General features: G+C 39.7%; 9 protein-coding genes across 9 annotated transcripts; all 9 read right to left on the reverse strand.

Moving 5' to 3' along the window:
• Positions 1-330: 330 nt before the first annotated feature.
• On the reverse strand, positions 331-1,890 carry TM35_000022380 (uncharacterized protein; the record flags this gene model as incomplete). Its single annotated transcript, XM_029021556.1, has 1 exon — positions 331-1,890. One exon carries the CDS (start codon positions 1,888-1,890, stop codon positions 331-333), a length of 1,560 nt encoding a protein of 519 aa, XP_028886978.1.
• Positions 1,891-3,335: 1,445 nt separating this feature from the next.
• TM35_000022390 (uncharacterized protein) lies at positions 3,336-5,588 on the reverse strand (the record flags this gene model as incomplete). The annotated part of the gene is made up of 1 exon (XM_029021557.1): positions 3,336-5,588. The coding sequence occupies one exon, from the start codon at positions 5,586-5,588 to the stop codon at positions 3,336-3,338; it is 2,253 nt and encodes a 750-aa protein (XP_028886979.1).
• A 570-nt stretch (positions 5,589-6,158) lies between these two features.
• TM35_000022400 (uncharacterized protein) lies at positions 6,159-7,163 on the reverse strand (the record flags this gene model as incomplete). The annotated part of the gene is made up of 1 exon (XM_029021558.1): positions 6,159-7,163. One exon carries the CDS (start codon positions 7,161-7,163, stop codon positions 6,159-6,161), a length of 1,005 nt encoding a protein of 334 aa, XP_028886980.1.
• Positions 7,164-7,973: 810 nt separating this feature from the next.
• Positions 7,974-9,569, reverse strand: TM35_000022410 (myo-inositol-1-phosphate synthase; the record flags this gene model as incomplete). Its single annotated transcript, XM_029021559.1, has 1 exon — positions 7,974-9,569. One exon carries the CDS (start codon positions 9,567-9,569, stop codon positions 7,974-7,976), a length of 1,596 nt encoding a protein of 531 aa, XP_028886981.1.
• Positions 9,570-10,041: 472 nt separating this feature from the next.
• TM35_000022420 (delta-6 fatty acid desaturase) lies at positions 10,042-11,328 on the reverse strand (the record flags this gene model as incomplete). The annotated part of the gene is made up of 1 exon (XM_029021560.1): positions 10,042-11,328. One exon carries the CDS (start codon positions 11,326-11,328, stop codon positions 10,042-10,044), a length of 1,287 nt encoding a protein of 428 aa, XP_028886982.1.
• A 356-nt stretch (positions 11,329-11,684) lies between these two features.
• Positions 11,685-13,784, reverse strand: TM35_000022430 (ATP-dependent DEAD/H RNA helicase; the record flags this gene model as incomplete). Its single annotated transcript, XM_029021561.1, has 1 exon — positions 11,685-13,784. One exon carries the CDS (start codon positions 13,782-13,784, stop codon positions 11,685-11,687), a length of 2,100 nt encoding a protein of 699 aa, XP_028886983.1.
• Positions 13,785-14,038: 254 nt separating this feature from the next.
• TM35_000022440 (small nuclear RNA activating protein 3) lies at positions 14,039-14,806 on the reverse strand (the record flags this gene model as incomplete). Its single annotated transcript, XM_029021562.1, has 1 exon — positions 14,039-14,806. One exon carries the CDS (start codon positions 14,804-14,806, stop codon positions 14,039-14,041), a length of 768 nt encoding a protein of 255 aa, XP_028886984.1.
• Positions 14,807-15,418: 612 nt separating this feature from the next.
• Positions 15,419-18,019, reverse strand: TM35_000022450 (putative nucleoporin interacting component (NUP93); the record flags this gene model as incomplete). Its single annotated transcript, XM_029021563.1, has 1 exon — positions 15,419-18,019. One exon carries the CDS (start codon positions 18,017-18,019, stop codon positions 15,419-15,421), a length of 2,601 nt encoding a protein of 866 aa, XP_028886985.1.
• Positions 18,020-18,873: 854 nt separating this feature from the next.
• On the reverse strand, positions 18,874-20,772 carry TM35_000022460 (putative chromatin assembly factor 1 subunit B; the record flags this gene model as incomplete). The annotated part of the gene is made up of 1 exon (XM_029021564.1): positions 18,874-20,772. The coding sequence occupies one exon, from the start codon at positions 20,770-20,772 to the stop codon at positions 18,874-18,876; it is 1,899 nt and encodes a 632-aa protein (XP_028886986.1).
• Between the last annotated feature and the right edge of the window lie 729 nt (positions 20,773-21,501).

Genomic DNA, 21,501 nt, shown 5'->3' on the forward strand with positions numbered 1-21,501 from the left:
TTGGTTTGTTTTTGGTGTTTTACTTCTAATTTAGCAATATAGGTTCTCTGAGTAATGAAATATTCCATACGTTTTTATTTTCAATATTCAATGGAATATGTTAATATGAATTGTTGTTACAGACAGATGGGATGGTTGCTTATATAGTATGAGAGTTGCAATTGTGTACAGTGTGAATTGAATTGCTTTCTTACTTCGTGTTGGTTAAGGAGAAAAGTAATTTTGTTGGTATGTTGAATTTGTCAATTGTTATATCATAATCTGTAGAATATGATGTTGTATTTTAATTTTTTTTTTGAGTTCGTTCGTGTATGTTTACAGTTTGGTGGTCTACGATAGTTGGATTAAAGCAGAAAATGCACCCTGAGAGACGACACCATGCGCTTGCTTGTTGAATACTATGGAATGATTGACTGCATTGGTTTTATTTTTGCGTGTAGTAGGAGAGCCTTGTTTGAAGGCGTATCTTGTTTGTAATATCCCACGGTGGTTGGTCGTAGTGTGTGTTGCGTTTCTTGGTGCGCAGAAGCCACTCTTCCCATTTTCCATGGATTCACGGGCTTTTAAATTGGTGACTCCAGAGGGTTTCCAAACTGAGTTGTGAAGAACTGAAAAACTTGCCTTGCGTGTGCTTAGCGTTTTTGGTGTTTTCTGCTGCATTTGTTTTACAGAGGACTGCGTAAGGGGTTGATATATGCTGTCGTCCCACCTCTCTACAACCGGTCGTGTTTCTTCTCTTTTCCCATGTGAAAGCGATCTTCTCGATTTGTAGAACGTGTGCTGTAATTTGCGGCGTTCACTTTTCTGTGGTTGTGCACTGCTGCATTTCAGCAAAAGATCCACGTGATTGTGTTGTTGTCTAAACCACGACTGAAGTGCTCCTCTTTTACATACCTCATCATTAACCAGCTTGGCTCGAAGTTCTGCTTCCACTAAAGGAAGGCAACAAAGGGCTTCCTGAAGAATCACAGCTTTGTATTGTACGATATCCACTGCTGCCTGGTAGTGCCGCCATAGGACATTTCTTACTGCTGACTCCTGTGCCTGGAGTTGACGTAAGCCGGAAAGAAAGGAAAGAAATATGCGTCGATAAACGAGGATATGCTCAAAAGCCAAGTGATCAATCCCACTCGGTGGAACCCCTGTAACTTGCTCAAGCTGGTTGTAGGGAAAAACAATACCCCTCTTCTCGTCAGGGTCAAAAAGAGCACTTCCAATGAGTGTTACCAAAAGAGCCGTTGAAGCAGCATATTGTTCCCTACCATAACCATACATCAACAGTACCAAAGGAACTTGATCACGTGGAAATCCAACCTCTAGCAATGCTGCTGATATGTCGTAAGATGAAAGTGTGTGGAGATCTCGCATTTCTATTCGGATTCCTGCAGATTCCTCTATATTTCCTTTATCTTCACCACTAAGAGATATGGGGTAAAAGGCACTTGGCTCTGGTCCATATTTCTGTTGAAGTAAACTAAATAATACATTTTCACGTCCTTCGTAAGCTGCTAGGGTTAAATCTACACTCTCCAAAAGATTTGGAGCATAGAAAGCATAAATACGTTCTAAACGATTTCGTAGTGAGTCGAAATGCAGTACCGACGGCAAGGCGATAGTATTTCTATCATTCTCTTCAGATATCTTAATTCCAGTATTGGAATCGTCATTTACAACGGGATAAAAAAAAGGTGATGGTAACGCAACGGTAGGTACGGGAGTACTCTTGGAAAGATCTGTAGGAATATCTGCTTCTGGACCATACTTGCGTTCCAACGCTTTAAACATAGCTTCTTCCTGACCAACGTAGGCCTCAAGAGCAAGCTCTGCAGTTGCAACCTTACTTGGTGCATAATGTCTGTAGAAACGTCGGAGACGTTCAAGATTTCCCATAAAAAGAATTATTATTTTTCAATAAAGGAAAATAATTGCTTTTGACCGCTCTGCTACTCGGAACATATTCATGAAAAAAAAAAGAACAAACAAACAAACAAATAACAACGATAAAGTGAAAACGAAAGCAGGTAAAGAAATATGTAATGAGATTGCAACGGTATACATAACAATTCTTTAGGACCATACATAACATTAAACCCCATATATAGGTCAAAATACATTAATCATGAAACCAAGAAAATTCGAAACCAACCCAAAACGTAAATAACAAGAATCTCTAGTCGAAAGAGAAAGCTGAAATATGGGATTCATACTTTCCCTATACCAATATTATAGTATAATTTTTTTTCTAAATTAATTTTAACCTTATCGTTATTCCATTTACAGTTAGAAATCAAATCTTGGAATGTATTTGGCCTAATCATTATTACATATGCATATACACCCTTTTCCAAATCCACAAGTTCGTTGATGAATCACATATAATTGAGCTCTTCCACTTATAAAATAAATCAGATAATGTGTATAAAAAAATAATAAAAATTTGAAAAACAACTGCGCAGTCCGGGAATCGAACCCGGGCCTCCCGCGTGGCAGGCGAGAATTCTACCACTAGACCAACTGCGCTTGTGATGAAAGTGAAGAATCTAGGACGTTTTCAATAATTATAGTTTTGCGAGAAAAAAAAAGGTGGACGTTCTCACCTTATTTTTATTTTATTTTTTTTTTTCCCCACACCCCACCAAGAGAGTGCGGAGCTGTTCTTTCTCTATTTTGCCACATTTACCCCATTCCTATATTAATGAATGAATCAACCATCATTGATGCAGAGGGTGCGTTAGTGTCACTGCGTTGGGTAAATCTTCATGGTAAAGGAGAATTTTTCTTAACCTGGACTTCCTTTTGAAGGGATTTAAACGGAAAAAGAAAATGAATCAAGGTATCCATATTCCTGTCACCCCTCCTAAAAGGTGGAGAAACAAACGATTATTCCACCTGCCGCCAAGTGCCTCTATTCTAGTTGAAAGAGATTTTGTCTGCTATATTTTCCTTCTCTCTCCCTTTTCTCTTTTTTTTTTTTTGTTCTCCCATTCACAGGTATCCTCCCAGAGTCACTGCTAAGTAGCGGGGAAAAAAAAAAAAAAAAAAAAAAAGCAACAAGAGAAAAAGAAGAGAAAACCAGAAAAGAACCTTGAAATTCAATCTGACATGAACATTCCAGTAATATACTTTTATGGAGGAGAACAACAAAAAACAAAAACAAGAACATTTTATTTTTCCCCCAAGATACAAACAGATGCTTGGGTTCCCCCACTCGTCCCCTGCCTGCTCAAAGTAAATAAACAGAGTTGGACTACAAAGAATGAAATAAATAAAATAAATAAATTTGAAGTGACAAAAAAAAAAAAAAAGAAGAATGCCATAGAAAAACGCAAATGGCATTAGACACCGCAAAGTAATTCAATTCCTTTTCTAACGTCTTTGGGCCATGCAACCTCTAAGAGTTTCCCTTGATCTCTAGCGAAACAGATGCGAATAATAGCTGCTAATTGGGCTCTGGCTTCCTTAATTTCTTCTTCTATCGCAATAACTCCTACACCGGAATCGCTGTCTGATTCATCCCAATCACTGCAACCACCATCACTATTGATTTCACAAGAGGTAATAGTGCCAAAATCATTATTTTCTTCACTATTTAGTGTTAACAACGTATCCCGCCAATTCGGAGTCACATTTTCCAAACGGGAAATGATAGCAGATACTATACAAACCATTGTTTTCTCTGTAGGATCCTCCTCACATTCAACTAACATCACAGAGCGTATAATATGCAAAACAGAAGGTTCAGCTCCTTTTGACATGAATACCTTATTATATACCAAGGTATGAAGATATTCCGTAATATTAGATAAACGACTATCATTATTACTTAAAACAGTAGAGGAAATTTCAGGCAATAAAGATTCTGAAGGGTAATATTCTTTAAGCCAATGAAATCCACGAGAAATATCCTCTCCACCATCTTGCATGGTCGGGGCATCAAATGTTGAATGATACGCAAAGGAAAAAAATTTATGAGATATCCAATGTTTTTTTGCACCAATTGCAATTTTCACTGCCTCAAGTATCAAACATTGTTGATGTGCACATGCACTAGAGAACCAATGAAGCCATGTTGGAACAAGATGCATTACTGTTCCTCCACTCTGCCGCACAACTAGGGAAAAATCAACCGCATATTTTACATTATTTGCATCTTCTTCCAATGTTTTTTCCCAAAGTTCCTTACTCAACGCCATATTCATAATGGTACCACCATTATCATCGACAGAATCATTACAACATTCAGGAAAATATGTGCAAAGTAACAAAATCGAAAGGGAAACACCAGAACGTGTTAAAGGTAATATATTTTCTTTTTCTGATTTTAATTCTAAGGGGGTTCCAATATTCTTTTCAAACAGAGTTAACACATACTGACTCACTACATCTTTAACTTCTTTCACTTCTGTCTTGGGCTGGATATAACGTCGAAGTGTCAGAAACCAAATAATTTCAGGTAAAAATAATACAGAAAAATATTCACGTTCTTGAAATCGTACTGCCGATTTACTACAACATTCTTTTACAAAAGAAAGAGAAGGAGCAAAACGAACCCAAAACTGTATGAGTAAAGGTAAAACCTGTTTTCCCATTCTTGCCACTTCAAATTGTTTTGCTTCAGCAAACACCAGAATCGCATGAAGGGAGTCGGAAATTTGAAGTTTGGCCTGAAATCCTAATTTTGTTACCTTTTTCGGAAAAGATAAATATCGTTCTAATTGTTTCTGAAGTGCCATAAGAAGAGTTTCCACCATTCGCCACCATTCATCATCCTGTGAAGGTGTTTGAACCATTTTAATAATACCATCTAGCAACATTTTAAAACATTCTTCTGATTGTATAGTCCACACTTCTGCAACCCGTTGACGAATGCTAGCAGCAGAATGATGAGCAAATTGTTGAAGAATTGGTTGAATCTTGACCCACCATAGATTAAGATTGGACTCAGAGCGTATAACTAATAATTTCGCAAAACAGTCAAGAAATCCATCTATTTGCATTATTACCTCTGATTCTTCACTTTTTTTGAGAAAAACTCTAAACTTTGCAAAAATGTAATCCATTATAAAAGAAGCGAGTTCTTTACTGCGCTTTGCTATCTGAAGAGCGATACCAACAGCTACTTCACGCACTGGAAATTGAGGGTCAGAGAATGATTGTAATACAACATTAAGTAAAAGATGAGATAAGACGCCTACATCCTCATTTACACATGGTGTGCACAACACCAATCCTTCCCAAAGTTTCAACATTCCCTCCTTCTCATACCAGTGCTGTAGTCTAGGCCACTTATAGAAGAGAAGACCCACAAGGCGACGGATAACCATTTTATTTGGTGTGACTGCTGCAGCGGTCACTTCGGCAAGTAGACTCTCACGTCCAAGTTTGCGGACGCGAGACCAGGGATCCTGAACGGCTTTTAGCATTGCCAACACCCAGAGATCGGAGCACAATTTATTCCCATCATATGGAACGTTGGAAAGCCATGTGTACACCTGAAGTCTTTCATCAGGGGAATCTTTGAAGCTGTTCGTAAGCATTTGTCGCCAATATGCTTGTAACTGCCTTGTAGTTTGTGATTCTCCTGCCATGATGTACAAAAAGTAATAATAATGATAAATAATACTATTATTTCCAACCACCCTCCCCCCTTCAAAAATCTCTTAGGTAAATACAATAAAAAAAATATACACGAATAAATTCTAAAGAAACCGAAAGAAAAAAAAAACAGAAGAAAAAAAAAGAGAGGGGGAAAAAATTTCACATGATTACAAGAGTTAGTGGGAGATAAGCAAATCAGTAAATAGTAAAAGTAAAGGAGGAAAACTATATAGTAAATATGTAGCTTGTATTCATTTATGTACATGCAAATTGGTTTGTGTTATTCTGTCTCTTCTGCTCACTTCTTTATCAGATATCATCATCATCATTGTGTATAAAAATTCTTTCCATATATTCGTATATATATATATGTGTGTGTATTATATACAGAGAGTGAGAGAAAGAGAGATACACACAAACACAAACATAAATAGAATCATGTGTATATGGGTTCTCCGTATCATATCATTCTTGAATTTGTCATTTTCTTTCGTTTAGACATACAAGGAAGTATCCGTGTGTGTAGCGGAGGGAAAGAAAGAAAGAGACAAAAAAAAAGACTAGTAGTCATACACCACTTGGTGACAGAAGTGATCTCGAGGAAGATAAATATAATCTTCACCTTCTCTTGGTGCCTGTCGGTATCCCATACCTCGCATTCCAGGCAAAACAATCTTTCTGGACGTTTTCCCCTCACCTTCTGAACCTTTCCCTGAAGACTCTGTAGTAGTAGTCATCTGCGACACCTGAGTACGACGCAATTCACGCAACCGTTGTAGTTCCTCTGCTGTGGATTCCGGCACTTTCATCTTTTCAGCAAAGGAGTCACGTGGGCTGTACGTTTTCCACAAGAGACAGCGAGGATTATGACAGGATGCGACAACCTTATCATATTTTATTACACGTGCAGGATCATTTACGGTGTATGCAGAGTATGCAAAGGAGGTACCAAGATCTTGCAGGTTTGTTTCGCACGATACTGTACGATATTCTTCTCGACTTGCTGCTGGAATATAATCATGTCGATACACAGTTGGCCGCTGTTTCAGTAGACTTCCAGGTAATGTTAGGTATGGAACCTTCATAGCTTGTTCAATATTTGACTTATCTATATCTGTCCAGTCCTTCGTGTAGTCAGGTATATTCCTTACCCGCGCGTGAAAACCTGGTAAATCCTTATTACAGTAATCCAGACGGTATGTAGAGCTGCGATCAAACTCTACACCAGGCATCAAAACACGTCCATCTGGCGCAGAGAGAGATTTCTTCTCTGTGGATGTGGCATTCTTAAGTGATTCTTCTCGAGCCATTTCCGCCATACGAGCGACGAGTTGATTTGTTGTCATCACTGCCACTGCGCGTTCCTGCATTTCCACCTTTGGGGTTTTTGTTGTTTGGCTCTTCTCTGCGGTGGGCGGTGGGACAGTCATGGAGTCTGCGTTCACGACGCTTGGGAAGGCGGTGAGGTGAAGATCCTCCAGACGCCGTTCCCGCGCCGGCCGCGAGACGATTTGTTTGGCCCGCACATCTCGCGGGTAACGGGGATAGTCCGAACGCATTGGCATGATTTCTTGTTGACTGTATATGTATATATGTATATATATATCTGATATATATATATTTTACTTCTTGCTCTTTCTTGTTTTCTTATTTTCCTCTTTTTTTGTTTGTTGGTTTGTTTCTTTTTTGCTTTTTTCTTATTCTTCCTCTTCCAATTTTATTTCTCTAGATACTGGGGTGCAGATTGCTCTACTATTTGCTGCAACTATGCCACCCTACTGCTTGGAGGAATGAAGTTCTTCTCACACTACACCGAGCGGGGAATTATCACCTTATAAGAAAAAGAAAAAGAGAGAAAAATAAGTAAAATAAATAGAGAAATGCACGAATGAGATGAGAGAGATAACGAATAATAATAATAATAATAATAATAATAATAATAATAATAAAAGGAAACTGAAAATTCGACAACCGAGGCAATCAGGAGAGTTCAAAGTCGAGAAACGCAACATTGCATACCACATCCACTGTAGTATGGTTAGGGAAAAACAAACTATTTGTGATAAAAATATTATTTTTATTTCCTTCTTCTTTTTTTTTTAAATTATTTTCTTCTTTCCTTCAATATAGTTGCTGATATCCCAGACTCTTCCCATTTCCATTTCTCTTGAACCTCATTTTTTTTATTTATTCTTTTGTTTTGTTTTTTCCATCCTCACACCCTCCTTTTCCCTTGCCTTCCCTTCTCTTCCTAATTAAATAAATATTATGGGAAGAAAACAGAGAAATACGAAAAACAAACAAACAAACAAACAAACAAACAAATAAGTATATAAACCATTATAACGAATGGTTTATAAACGCTGTCCTTGTTCTTAATGCGATACAGTCATGTTACGCAAAAAAGGCACACGACACTCCAGCAACATGTTATTATCCGGAGGGAGACCTACAAGGGCACGTAGTACATTTTCAATGGCTTGTTTCTGACGATTAAGGGCATTTACAACGGGTGTTCCTTCCGGTACACATGGAGCCTTTAACAAGTACGATAGAATAGACAAAACAGTTTCCATATGTGTATAGGATGATGATGATGATGTATTTCCATTACATCCTTCAACTTCCGTATCTGTCGTTACCGAGACACGTTCCATGAGTTCTGTTAATACAACAAGATCAATAATAAGTGGTGCTGCCAGAAGTGAGTCTTGACATGTATTGTGTAGAACCACCGTTTGCTGACCACCCATAAAGATAGAAAAGGAATATTCATCCATAGCACGTTTACTGTCCCCAACAAATGGAAGGTATTTAATAACAATACAGTGATCTGGTCCTTTACTACCCTGAGGGTAAAGAATATTATTAGATGCCACCATATCATCTACCACATTACTTTTAGTTATTTCCTTTGAACGAAACTGTTTTGGCGCTGATAAATTATATCCATCATTATTTCCAAGATGATTATAACTCGCAATACACTCTGGTTTAATACCAGCCGCAACAAAGAATTCCACTAATGCACTTTTAATCTTTGTCTGTCCACTCTTAAAATCATCTCCACCTAGAAAAACATTATGTTTTCGTGCGAGTTCCACCAGACCTGGACACAGTGTATTCTGCGGTGCCCCATTAATATAACTACATCCCTCTAATATAGAGGCCAATGCATACAAGGCAGATGGGGCAATCTCACTCTCATTACGCTTCACTGCAGCCAATAAGGCCTCAGCGGTATCATGTATACCCGTTAAATGATCCGAAAAACGTTCGGTATTGGCCGTCCAAAGCACAATAACCTTTTCAAGGCTATGCGTCTCTTTAAAGGAACGAATATCCGCTCGTAGTTTTTCCACCGCCTCCCATTTATTTTGTACTTGCATGACATTATCCGCACGCTGATTTTGATTTTCCGCGACAAAATCAGAATCAAATACAGCAGGAAGAGGTTTCATAACTTTCATATAATCATATAAGGCATCTTGCAAAGGAACTTCCAACACCTGCGCCCGACGCATGGCATCTCCAAGATTCATCCCACTGCAGTCCCAACCACCAATAACAAGATCTGTAGGGTTTAACATGGGAACTACATCTTTCAGAGGAACAAATACTTCTTCCATATCACTTGTGAGGCCAATATTCATTGTACTGGATTGTGTAATGGAGCCAAAGTAGTTTGGATGTTGAACGCCTGTCTTTGTACGCCAAGAGACACCGTATTTATGAGCAAGAATACCAGCAGTTACCGTAGATCCATTATTTCCACCCCAACCTACCAACATAACACCACACTTGGCTGGTTTGCGTAGTGTACGAAATCGCAGGGCGACGTCCACTGGTTCCACTGTTACTTCTCCAGCGGCTCCTTTTACCACCCGCGTTGTGTGATACACATACCGGCTTGTAATAGCTTCATCTGTGTATTGAACGTTTCGATTGTTTTTTACCTGTAGTGTAGGCATGGAATACGCTTTTTCGTTTTTTTTTTTTTGTGTGTGTTGTCTCACTTTGTTTTTTGTTTTTGTTTTTTTCTCTTGCTTTTTTATATGTATACTTTTATCCCTATTGTTTTTCCTCTCTCTCTCTCTCTCGTTTTTTTTCCCTTTTTTTTTGATGGAGTCGTAATGAGAATCCAATGGGTTTTCTGTCAAGTTAAATCCCCACAAGATAAGAGAAATAATAAGTAACCACCAACCAAAGAGGCATCTTATTTCCAAGTGCAAACGCATATATCATTTTTGTTATTCACATATATATATATATATATCTGAAGAAAGGGAAATAACTTAATCCTAATCCCAATCCCAATCACCGACACACAGAGACAGACAGGTAGTGGGAGATTCAACAAAACACACACACACACAAATACGTACACAATTTACCTTTCTCTTATTAAATAGAATTATGCTCTTTATTTACATTTCAATCGATTTAATGATTTTTCTTTTCATCTAATGTTTTCATATCCATCTCATGTCCATAATCAAATAAATGCGCAAGTGTGCTGTTGAAATTATCCCATACCGTATTGAAATGAACGTATTTTATTTTATGTTCAGCACAAAAAGCACGAACCGTAGGAGCAAGATAGTAATAGTAACTGTGGTGAACACGTGGAAAAAGATGATGTTCTATCTGATAATTCAGTCCACCGTTTAAATGTCCCAACCACCATCCACCTACATTACTACTTGTCTCCACTTGGGCTTTAAGAAAACACTCCCCATCACTCGTTCCTTCTTTTTTAGCACCATGAAAGTTATGCGAAATCAAAAAGAAAAATGCCAGATACATACCACCAACAGCATGTTGGATAAATGAACTTAGAAAGGCATCCAAAAGTGAAGGAGCATGAAGAAAATTAAACGAGACCCGTAAAATTGGAATCAATGCCATAACAGCACTTATTTTCCATTCTTTATTCAAAAACCGTTGTTGTTTATTAGGTCCATGCCATAAAAACAAAATATTCGAAATCACATGAACAGGACCAAACACCGCCTCCAAGAAAATTACATATAAATGTTGAAGAGCATAAAATGACCGTTTAGGAACAAAACGATGTAGTCGTAAAAGAGGAATATCCAAATCAAGATCTCTACCAGGTTCATTTGTATAAATATGATGTATAAAATCATGATGAATAATCCAACTAATACGACTGCCTCCAAGCAAATCTTGGGAAAGTCCAAATAATCCATTAATTTTTGCATTTGGACTTAATGCCCCATGATTAGCATCATGTTGGACATTTAAGCCTATCATTGCCATTGCAAATGATTGAATAAGTGTTAAATAGAGTGGACGCCATGTAAAGATAGCATATAAATCCAAAGCAATAACGATCGTACACCATAAAATGGCTTTTATATAATAATACCAGGGTGCAAATCCATTGGTAGGCCTTAAAATAGGACGTACCTTATCGCAAAGTTCCAAATATCCATCAAAGTTTGGTAACTCACTTTCTATCATGGTATCAGGAACAATTACATTTTCTGCAGGAACTTGCATGCTTTTATATTTTTCATGGGGAAACTTTCGTCGATGATAACTTAAAAATATGCGGGTACCATCTGTACCGTTGGCCATATTTATCATCATGGATCCACCAGGATGTACAGCAGCCAATTTCTTTGTGTCGTAATATATCCCATCGATACGCACAACATCTGAAGTGGCGTTAGAGGCGTCACCGTTTTCTTTATATTGTGTCATACTCTATTTGTTTAAATAAATAAATAAATAAAAATTTGTCTACAGGAAATAGAACTTTTGTTTCTTTTTTTTGTTTAACTGAGAGGGATCCTTAACAAGAAACAAAAAGAAGAACAATCATTAAGCAAAGAAAATAAATATATATATGGAAACAAGAAAAACAACAACAAAAAAAAAAAAGAAACCACTCCCATTGAGAGAAAATATTAAGGGACCTTATTTCAATCTCTTCTCTGTCTCTCGTTCTCTCTCTTTCATTCTTCTTATTCGTCTGTTTATGTATGTAAAATAGAACAAAAATATAGTGAAAATCGCTCCCCTTTTCCCACACCAACCCACATCCACAGATTGAATTTTTAAAGCGGACGAAAGTTCTTATTTAGTTTCTCTTGTTTATAGTCTGGGAATCGTGGGGTTCCACGGCCCATCACTGGATGTTGTCGCTGTGGATCTCCCGATCGATACGGCCGTGTTGGGTGATAAAAGAGTGAACTCTTAAACATATCCACAATGGACTGCCGTGCGTACTCCTGCAGTTTGGGTGGAATCATCTGCCGTGTCTGCCGTAGATGGGCGACCAGTGGCTTTGCGAGCCGCACACTCTCCGGCTGAAAGAAGGTGTAGCAGTAGCCCGGCATTCCACCGCGACCGCAGCGGCCAGTGCGGTGGATCCACGTCTCAAACTCCGCCGGGGTGTCGTAATGGACAACGTAGACAACATTGTGAAAGTCAATACCGCGACTGAGAAGATCTGTGCAGATGAGACAGGTGGAAACTCCACTGCGGAAGAGTTTCATCGTACCTATTTTAGCCGTTGCAGAGGTGCGGGAGGTGAGGGTGGTGATGTGTAGATTGGGCACAAGACTACGTAGTCGTTCACAGACATAAGCCACATTATGACGGGAATTACAAAATATAAGAGTTCGCTGATCTACACTAAGTTTTCCAGTTTTATAGAGCCACACCAACTTATCCATCTTCTCTACTTGTGATAACATAAAAACAACATGTGTAATAGATGCCGTAGCGGTAGAGTGACCCTCCACTAATGGATGTCCAAGTTTGTCTGTTTTAATATCAACAAGAACAAAACGATGAGAGGGTAAAAGCATTTGTTCTTTAATCATCTGATACGCCACAGGAGGAAGAGAGGCACCAAACAATAATCGTTGTGGTCGCTTATGACCTTTAGGAAGGGCTCCAAGTATAATTTTAACCTTTTCAAAATGATTTACAGAGACTAAATCATCCACTTCATCTAGAATAAGTGTCTTTACCCGCTTAAGAGAAAGTTTATGTTTGTAAAGAGCAGGTAAAATAGTTTCAGGTGTTGTGATTAATACATCACATCCTTGTAAAGCTATTAAATGACGTTTTTGCTCTTCTGCACTAGATGCACGTACGAGATATTTTACTCGAAAATCCGCATGCAATTGATTACATAATTGATAAACCTGCATAGCTAACTGAGATGTAGGAACAAGAATAAGTACTAATGGTTCCGCTACAGATGTTAATTCACTTAATCGCATAGCCGGACGCAATGATTGATCTATTTGTTCAGGAATAGGTGGATGAACTGTACCTGTCATTGGACATACCTTTACTTCCGCAATGTTGAGTTCACAATAACGACATACCTCTCCTCTAGCTATTTTATCCTTTAACAACACCTCAACATTAGATCGTTTTAACAGATCCTTATTATCCACATTATCATTACTACTACTATTACTATCTTTTCCCATCTCATCATGAGATCTTGCGTCCATAACCAAACGTAACATGGATGGAAATACATAACAGAAAGTTTTACCGGTTGCTGTTGGTGCAATACAAAGAAGATCGCGCTGCTCTAATATAATTGGAATAGCCGTACGCTGGACATCTGTCATCGCACTCCATCGACGCGAGAGAAGTAATTGCTGCAACTGTTCACGAAGAGAGTCACTTGCACATAAACTACTCAATTCTTCAAAAGTCTGTGGAGATCCCGATGGGAGTTCAGCAGGCATACCATATCGATCAGCAATTTGTACCTTATACAGTAAACCACGACTCCTAGACGATATCCCACCATGTGAACTATCATTACCATTACCAACACTATTATTATTATTATTATTATTATTATTATTATTATTATTGTCATCTATCGTCTTATCCTTTTTGACATCTTCCAGAATCTGTTGCAGAGTTACACAAGACCCTTCTTGGCTTGAACTTGTTTCACCCTCTGTAGAAGTGGAATAAGAAGAGCAAGAAGAAGTGGAAGGGGAAGAAGAAGAGGAAGGACTCTCTTCATTACCCAAGACATCAATTAATCCCATAGACTTTGGACGATGTGTATAATTTGTTTTGCTGTTTATGGTGCTTTGTCGACACGATGCATGTATACATCCTATAGAGGTTCTCACTGCAGAGTATACCTGCAGACGAAAAGCAAGACGATGCATTTCCCAGTAATCCTTTTAAGATGTAATCCCAATCTTTCCCTAATTCCTTCTCTCTTCAAATGTATGTATGTATGAGGTAGAGGTAGAGGTAGAGAGAACGTAGTTTGTTTACAATAAAAGTATAGGGGAAATGGAGAGTAATAACTCGTAGATGACAGAAATAAATGATCAGAAACAAACAATGTATACAGATTATATATATATATATATATATAAATATAAACGCATATGGGTGGCTAATGCTTCTCTCAGCACTATGCCAACTCCTTATCAAGACCCAAACGTCGCTTCATCGCTTCATACGCCTCCAACTGTTGTGAGAGTGCGGTTTTATCATTACTTGTACCTACACTTTCCAACAACACCAATTGTCCTTTTCGTTGTTTATTCTTTTCTTTCGGATTACTACGACTCTTCGTTATGAGTGGGACTCCCTCTGCCTCATGCACCTCCAGTAGTGTTCGTACATAAGGTGCGATATCGTCAAAGGGAACAATATGCCATGCCCCTGTTTGATGAAGTGTGAGCATCAATTGTCGTTCACCAGCTGTCACACATGATCCAAAGTGTTCACAGACACTATTATTACTATTATTATTATTATTATTATATGATGATGATGATGATGATGATGATGTGGCAGTTGCATCTGCCACGTAGTTCTGAAGTGTTCCAAGCGAGATACGCACTTTTATTGGAGTAGTATCAATAGTGGGTTGGGTGGCATACATAAAGAAGAGAAGATACATGCCAAAGGCCCGACTATTGGGACTTGCCTCTGTGGGAAGTGAGAGGTACGCAGCGGCGAGTTGCAGTACATTCTCAATAACATCACGGTGAAATGGTTGAGTGGCGGTAGAACCGGCGTAGTGCAGATACTCCAGATGCAGGCGATCAAATACCGTTTGAAATGAATGAATGTTTAGTTCATGTGGTGTGAGAAGATGCAGTCGTGCCAATTCACGATAGAGGGCGGCGTAGTCCGCAGCGATAAGGGCCAACCGCTGCTCTAAAGATTGCATGCGACTGCCTTTAATGTACAAAGAATATATATATATATATATATATATATATATATAATTAACAACCATAAGAAGAAGAAGAAATTATAAAAAAAATATATCACATATACACTTGTTTGGAGAGAGCGAAATAGTAGGAGTTGATACACTGAATTAAATAAATAAATAAAAAAACAGATAGAATAACACGTCAAGAAAAAAAAAAAAGAAACACCTGTACTTAATAAGAGTGTTAAGCAGATCACGTAAACAAAAAAAAAGGAAAAAAGGACCCACACCTGAATACCTCAATCAACATACAAGAATAAGAAAAAAAAAGTGAAAAATAGAGAAACAAAAATGAAAAACAAGAAAAGAGAACAGGTACAATATGCTCTCCACACCCGCAATTCACCAGTAAACCTTTTTTTTTTTCCTTTCACTCTTTCCCTTTCTCTCTTTTCTCTTTTTTTTTTTTTTCTTTCTTTCTTTCTTTCTATTCCCCCATCTGAGTATATATATATATATAATGTGTTGTACGAGTTCTGTGTCCATTCCTTCTTGCGAAGATCTCTCTTCTCTTCTCTTCTCCACTTCTCTCTCTCTCTCTCTCTCTCTCTCTTTTTCTCTCACTTACAGCAGAAACATCTTATCAAGTGATGCCAACTCCTCTGTTAGGCGATGTCCCACATGTTGTTTCTTCCAACAACGAGCCCACATGGTCAATACATGCACCCGCCGCCGCAGTTGCACCATTGCCGTTTCTTCTCCCCGCGCTTTATACTCCGCCGCGAGTCGCAGCATGTGTTGAACGGCGAGCATGAGAATAGGCGGAGTGGCGGTATCCACACACTCGGGGGTTGTGTCAAACAACTCCGCACACCGCTCCACATCCTCATTACTGGCGGGAATAAATGGAAGACTGTAGAAGTGATGGAGGGCCACCTCAGACTCATTACGGGCCGCACTCACGAATACTTCACTCATCTTACAAAGTAACTGAAAGGCCTCTGCGTGGGTGTGTGGAATACTCCGCTTGGATCGCACCACACGATCCTGCAGATTGGCGGCATGTACAAATAGATTCGTACTTTCACTGGTGGGTGGATGATGAAAGGCACGAGAAAGGGCTGGACAGATGATCTGCACAGCACGACTTAACGCGTAGTTCGCACGATTCTCATCATGTACGTGGGCGGCCGCACTCTCCAGTACGGAAAAGACATGCACGGCGAGTTCTGTTTGTCCACGCAATACCGCCGCCTCTGCCACTCGCTCCATCGCCTCCAGTAATTCTGTAGATGGTGTACACTGCAGTAAAACACCATCACTGCCTGCACGACTACCACCACGCTGACCAAAGAGTTTCGCACACACCAATTCATTTCCACAATAATCCACAAACACACTTACAAGGTTTGTGCAGAGAAAGTAGCGAAAAATAGCGGCTCCTGTGCGTGTAATACAGACTTGACGCTTATCTGTGTCAAGAAGTACGAGTGAGCAGTATTGTGGAATAAGTCGAGTTAAATCAATAGGAACCTCCACATCACCACAAGGTAAGAGTTGAGAAATGTAAAAACAAATAGCGAGATGAATGCCATCCACATAGGTGGTATCATTCTCAATAAGTAACCGCATCCCAGATGATGGAAGAAGGGCGTGAATGAGAAGTGATGCCAATCGTACTACATCTCCACGCACCAATGCGAGAAGTTCCTGCATATCATCAAGCAACAATCGCTGCATCTCTGCTAGAGATTGTAATTTATCACCTCCACAAACCTCCACCGATCGTACACAGAATAATCGAATCCACAACGTATCCTCAAGTGAGTGTGCTACCCTTGATGACAGTGATGCCACAGTAGACAACACCACATCACTGCTCTCTCCTGTATTTCCAAGAAGTAAAAGGAGTAAAACAATTTGTCGATGTGGATCCAAACGGGTAGCTTCTTCTTCATACAATTGGCGTAAATCCATAGCAGATGGAAGTGTACTGCGTTGTGTCATCGGTGCATTCGCATAGGCTTCAAGTTTTGCCTCCACCAAACGAAATCCAGCACTATTGGCTATCATCACAGCAGCATCATAACGTCCACAACGCATGGCTGTATAAATATGAGCCCAGGGATTAGAAGAAGAGGTGTAACGCTGCACGGCTTCAATAAAACGAGTCGCATGCATATTTTCCAATTCTCCAAAACGGTTTGAATCCACTTTAAGTGTACGTGATAAAAGACTGACAAGTGCCTTTCGCTCCATCATATGACGACTGGAGGCAACATAAGTCATAATAGTACTAGCAGAACCATGTTGCATAATAGGTTGAAGCATCTGCTCAACAGTGGCCCAAAGAACAGCGACCTCATCTGTAATAGAGGGAGTATCATCTGCTATATGAGCAGCAAAGTGAGTTAACCATCTCAATGGTGGTTGTGTATCCACAATCTGTGCAAAGGTGGCAACCTTATTTAGCATTCGTGTAGAAACAGAATCTCGTCGCTTTAATAACGACATCACGCCTGCACGTGGTTGTAGTGGAGTGATGGCATTTGTATTATTTGTGGGTGGTTTCACACGTGTTAACTGACCACCACCTGCACTCTTTATAGCGTAAGACTCAAACGCATCTGCCACCTCCACACTGTATTTATCCCAGACAGCACGTATAATATCTTCCGTGCGTTCCTGCACAAGATGACCAACACGTTGATGCATTTCCTCCACATTACGTCGCATCGTTTCTTTTCTACAATTCGCCACAAAAGCCTCCAATGAACTTCCCAATTCATCCTCTGTGTGGGGTGGAAAGAAAGAACCGGAAGCCTCTGAGACGATTCCAACTCCCCCCGCCGCTGCTGCTGCCGCCAATGATAATTGACTTGCCTGTAATTGTTGTAATAAACGTTGTTGTTCCTGCAGATTAAATCCAAGACTGGCCATAAAGAGTTCTACCGATGCTTGTGTAGAACTCGTCTGACCAGGAGCCCTCGCACGTGTACAAACATCTGAGGCCATTTTCCGTGAAGTCTCATACGCACTGAGTCCATTGCGAACCACACGGGTGTCGGTATCGTTAACGAGCAGCTGACGAGCTCTCGCTGTTAAACGGGCAATATTCCCACGAACATCACTCCCAGGATCTGTCATGTTCCCATCGATCTTGCGATGATTCTGTGTTGTGAGCACACCACCAGAGGTTTCGGCAAAACCAGTCATGGACATCATTGTGAGGAGATCAGTAACTTTTCTTTTTTTTTTTTCCTTCTTTCTTTCTTTTTTTATTTATATATATATATATATATTTTTCTCTTTCTTTCGTTCTATTTCTCTCTGTCTCTCCTTCTCACTTTTTTCTTTCTTTCTCTTTTTCTTTCCCCAACGGTCAAAGAGGTTCTATCAATTTCAAGCTGCTAGAAGAATCGGTGATTCTATTACTTAGCTAAATCTTCTCGATCTCGCTCAAGTGTTAAGCTTTTTTTTTTTTTTACCCCGTCTTCTTCTTCACCCTTTTTTTTTTTCTTTTTTCTTTCCCTTCTCCTCTTCCCTTGCTTCCTGACACCCTCACACATGAGAAGAGCAAAAAAAAAAAAAATAGGTAAAGATCAGGAAATAAAACGAGAAAACAAAAAAAAAAAAAACAAAAAAAAAACAAATATAGTATTAAAGACACATTCGTTACTCTGTGAATATGCGTGTACCTTTTTTCATAGCCATATATATATATATTAGTTAGCAAGAGCAAGAGGTGAAAGTTACGGTAGTAACACAGAAGCATAAAAAGAAAAATGGTGAGAGACCACCTGGTTATCATTCAAAGTGGAATGAAAAAAAAAAAAAAAAAAAAAACGAAAACACACACACACATTCTATGAAAATCGGTTGGATAAAAATAGGAGTACAACACTTACTTTTACCATCATCTCTTCTTACACGTCTGTTTTTATTTTATTCCTTCTTTTCCTCCTTAAAAAAAAATGTTTCTATTCCTTTCATCACAACAATTGTAATGATACCGTTCTATGGTAAAAGTAAAACGAATTCAAATGCGCACCCCTTTCTTTCTTTCTTCCTTTCCCCTCTTAAACACCTTCCATAAGGTCTGAGAGTTCATTTAGTTGCACTAATTCAACGGGTTGTTTCGCTTCTTCTTTTTCTTGTTGTTGTGGCTCCTCTACCTTTTTCTTCTTCTTAACTGGCGCATGCACAACCACAGCAGCTGTACCTGTACTCCCTCCCACCGACTTTGCGGCTGTTGTATCCATAGATGGCTGTTTCCTCCCAAGTTCCACCTTTTCTCCAATCTGACGTATCTCTGATAGCATACGAGAGAGAGCCATAGTGACAGGCTTTGTAGAGAATGTGGGGAGTTTGTGGGTGATGCCCAGCGATCCGCCTGTTGAGATGACAGAGACATAACCGTCAAGTGAGGCGGTGAGTAAATATTTGGCATGGGGACTCCACGCCACATCAGAGATACTACGCATGTGAAGATCTGTGTAATCACTATGGCGTACAGCACTGTCTGTTGTGTAGATCACCACCGCATCTGCTGTCCAGACAGCCATTGCCATGCGATAATCATCTGGACCCCATGAACCGCGTTCTCTTAGAGATTCCTCTCGTTTCTTTATAATGGCTTCTTCTTCTTCTTCTTCTTCTTTTTCCTTTTCCTTTTCTTCTTCGTTGGTGTTGTGATACTCTTTCTTCTTTTCTTCTATTGGCTCCAAGAAGCATGGGGCCCAGAGTACACCACGAATCTCAGAGTAACCCCGCACAATCAGACGGCCTGCTACCTTCTCTGGGGCATTACGTGTATACAAATATACACAATGTATCATATCATCTGCTTTTCGCGCCTCACAATTACTATTCCCATTCCCATTTGTATCCATCGTCATACCATTACTACTACCTGTACTCTTCTGATGATTCGGATCATTTGTATTCTTCTGTTTATTATTATTATTATTATTATTATTATTATTATTATTCTGTGGCTGATGGGAGGTTGCCTTTCCATACGGCACGGCCACAATGGATCCATCCGGCGACCACCCAAATCGTCTAAACGTTGTCGCGCAGGAATCGCCAATGTACTCCCCCGCCGCACGTCGCTGGGCCGCTAAATGTGTACGCCGGCCAGCAGTCGAGGGAACGTGTGAAAAAAACAACAACGGCGGGGCTCCACCGAAAGTCGCCACCCCGCGACGCCACGGATCCCACGCCACTCCGCGGCAGAAGGAACGATGGACTTCCTGCAATTGCACAACAGGCACCGTACTTCCACTATTATTATTACTATTATTATTATTATTATTATTACTATTATTGAGAGTGTTATTACCACCGAGATCGTGAATGACAATGCTGCCATCTCCACCCGCACTGAGGAGATAACGCGCATCCGGGGAGAAGCAGATATCATACACATCCATCACATGACCAGAGAGATGACGATAATCCTTCCACACCGCCGTATCATCAACATCATCCTCCTCATCACTATCATCATCCCCATTGCCATGACCATTCACCTTATGTCTCTCCATCCCACTCCCCCTATTATTATTATTATTACCATTGTTATTATTATTGCTGCTGCGCTCCTGCCACCAGAGACAAATCTTCCCATCGCAGTGTGCAGAGGCAATCATCCCACCGTGTGGTGACCAGCGGGCGGTGAGTGGCGTCCACGCCGTTCGCATGCCGGTGATGTACGACACACACGCCGTCATATCGCACTGCCCATTCGCCAGCCACGCGTCTGTTGCCGTCGGGTGCAGTCGCCAGAGTCGAATGTGTCCATCACCGCCGCAGGTCACTATGCGATGGCCGCGGCTGCAGTAGTCAATAGAGACAATGCCTTCAATCGCAACGCCCTGCAGTCCACGACGCACCGCCTCCTCATCACGTTCACAGCCGTGCCAGAGAACTTCAAGGGTGCGTACGGTAAGTGAGGGTGTACTGCTAGACGTCATGTACCTCTATCAATTAATTTTTTTTTTTTATTTTCTTTGTATGGAGTTTGTGCGTGACCTTCTTTTTTTTTCCCTTTTCCTCTTTATTGGTGTATATGTGGTGATGGTGATGATATTTGTGGTGGTAATGTAGTTAAGAATAAAAAAGAAGAAGAAAACAAGAGAAGTGGATATAATATATACGCACAAAGATATAGAGAATATATATATATATATATGTGGAGGAATTGAAAACGGATGCAAACACACACTAAGTGAAAAAGAGAAAAACAAATAAATTGCAGGCAACGTACAGAGAGAAGTTAAAAGGGAAGATGTGAAATGAGAACAAGAAAAATAAATCACACAGCAAAAAAAAAATAGCAAATAGCAATAACAGCAATAAGAACTAATTCATAACACCACTCACAACAAGAACCGTCCTTTTCTCTTATTTTTATTTTCTCCTCTTCTCTTCTCTTCTCTTTTCTCTTCCCTTTCGTTCACTCACGTACTCACTCTTAGGCCTTTTCTTTTCTTTTCTTTTACTTCTTTTATATACTTTACGGCTGCCACGTGGATAGAGGTTTCCTTCCAAGAACTCCCAAGAGGGGCGCAATAAAACCACATTCCACAGCCACTTGAACTTTTCTGTAGGCATTTTAACGCCGCATCCAAATGGAAAAAAAAAACCAATAATAACAATAATAATAATAATGATGAATGGAAACAATACTAAAATAAAGCGGA

The sequence above is a fragment of the Trypanosoma theileri genome, assembly GCF_002087225.1.
Source record: "Trypanosoma theileri isolate Edinburgh chromosome Unknown TM35_Tth_2_V1, whole genome shotgun sequence".
In the NCBI taxonomy this organism is placed as follows: Eukaryota; Euglenozoa; class Kinetoplastea; order Trypanosomatida; family Trypanosomatidae; genus Trypanosoma; species Trypanosoma theileri.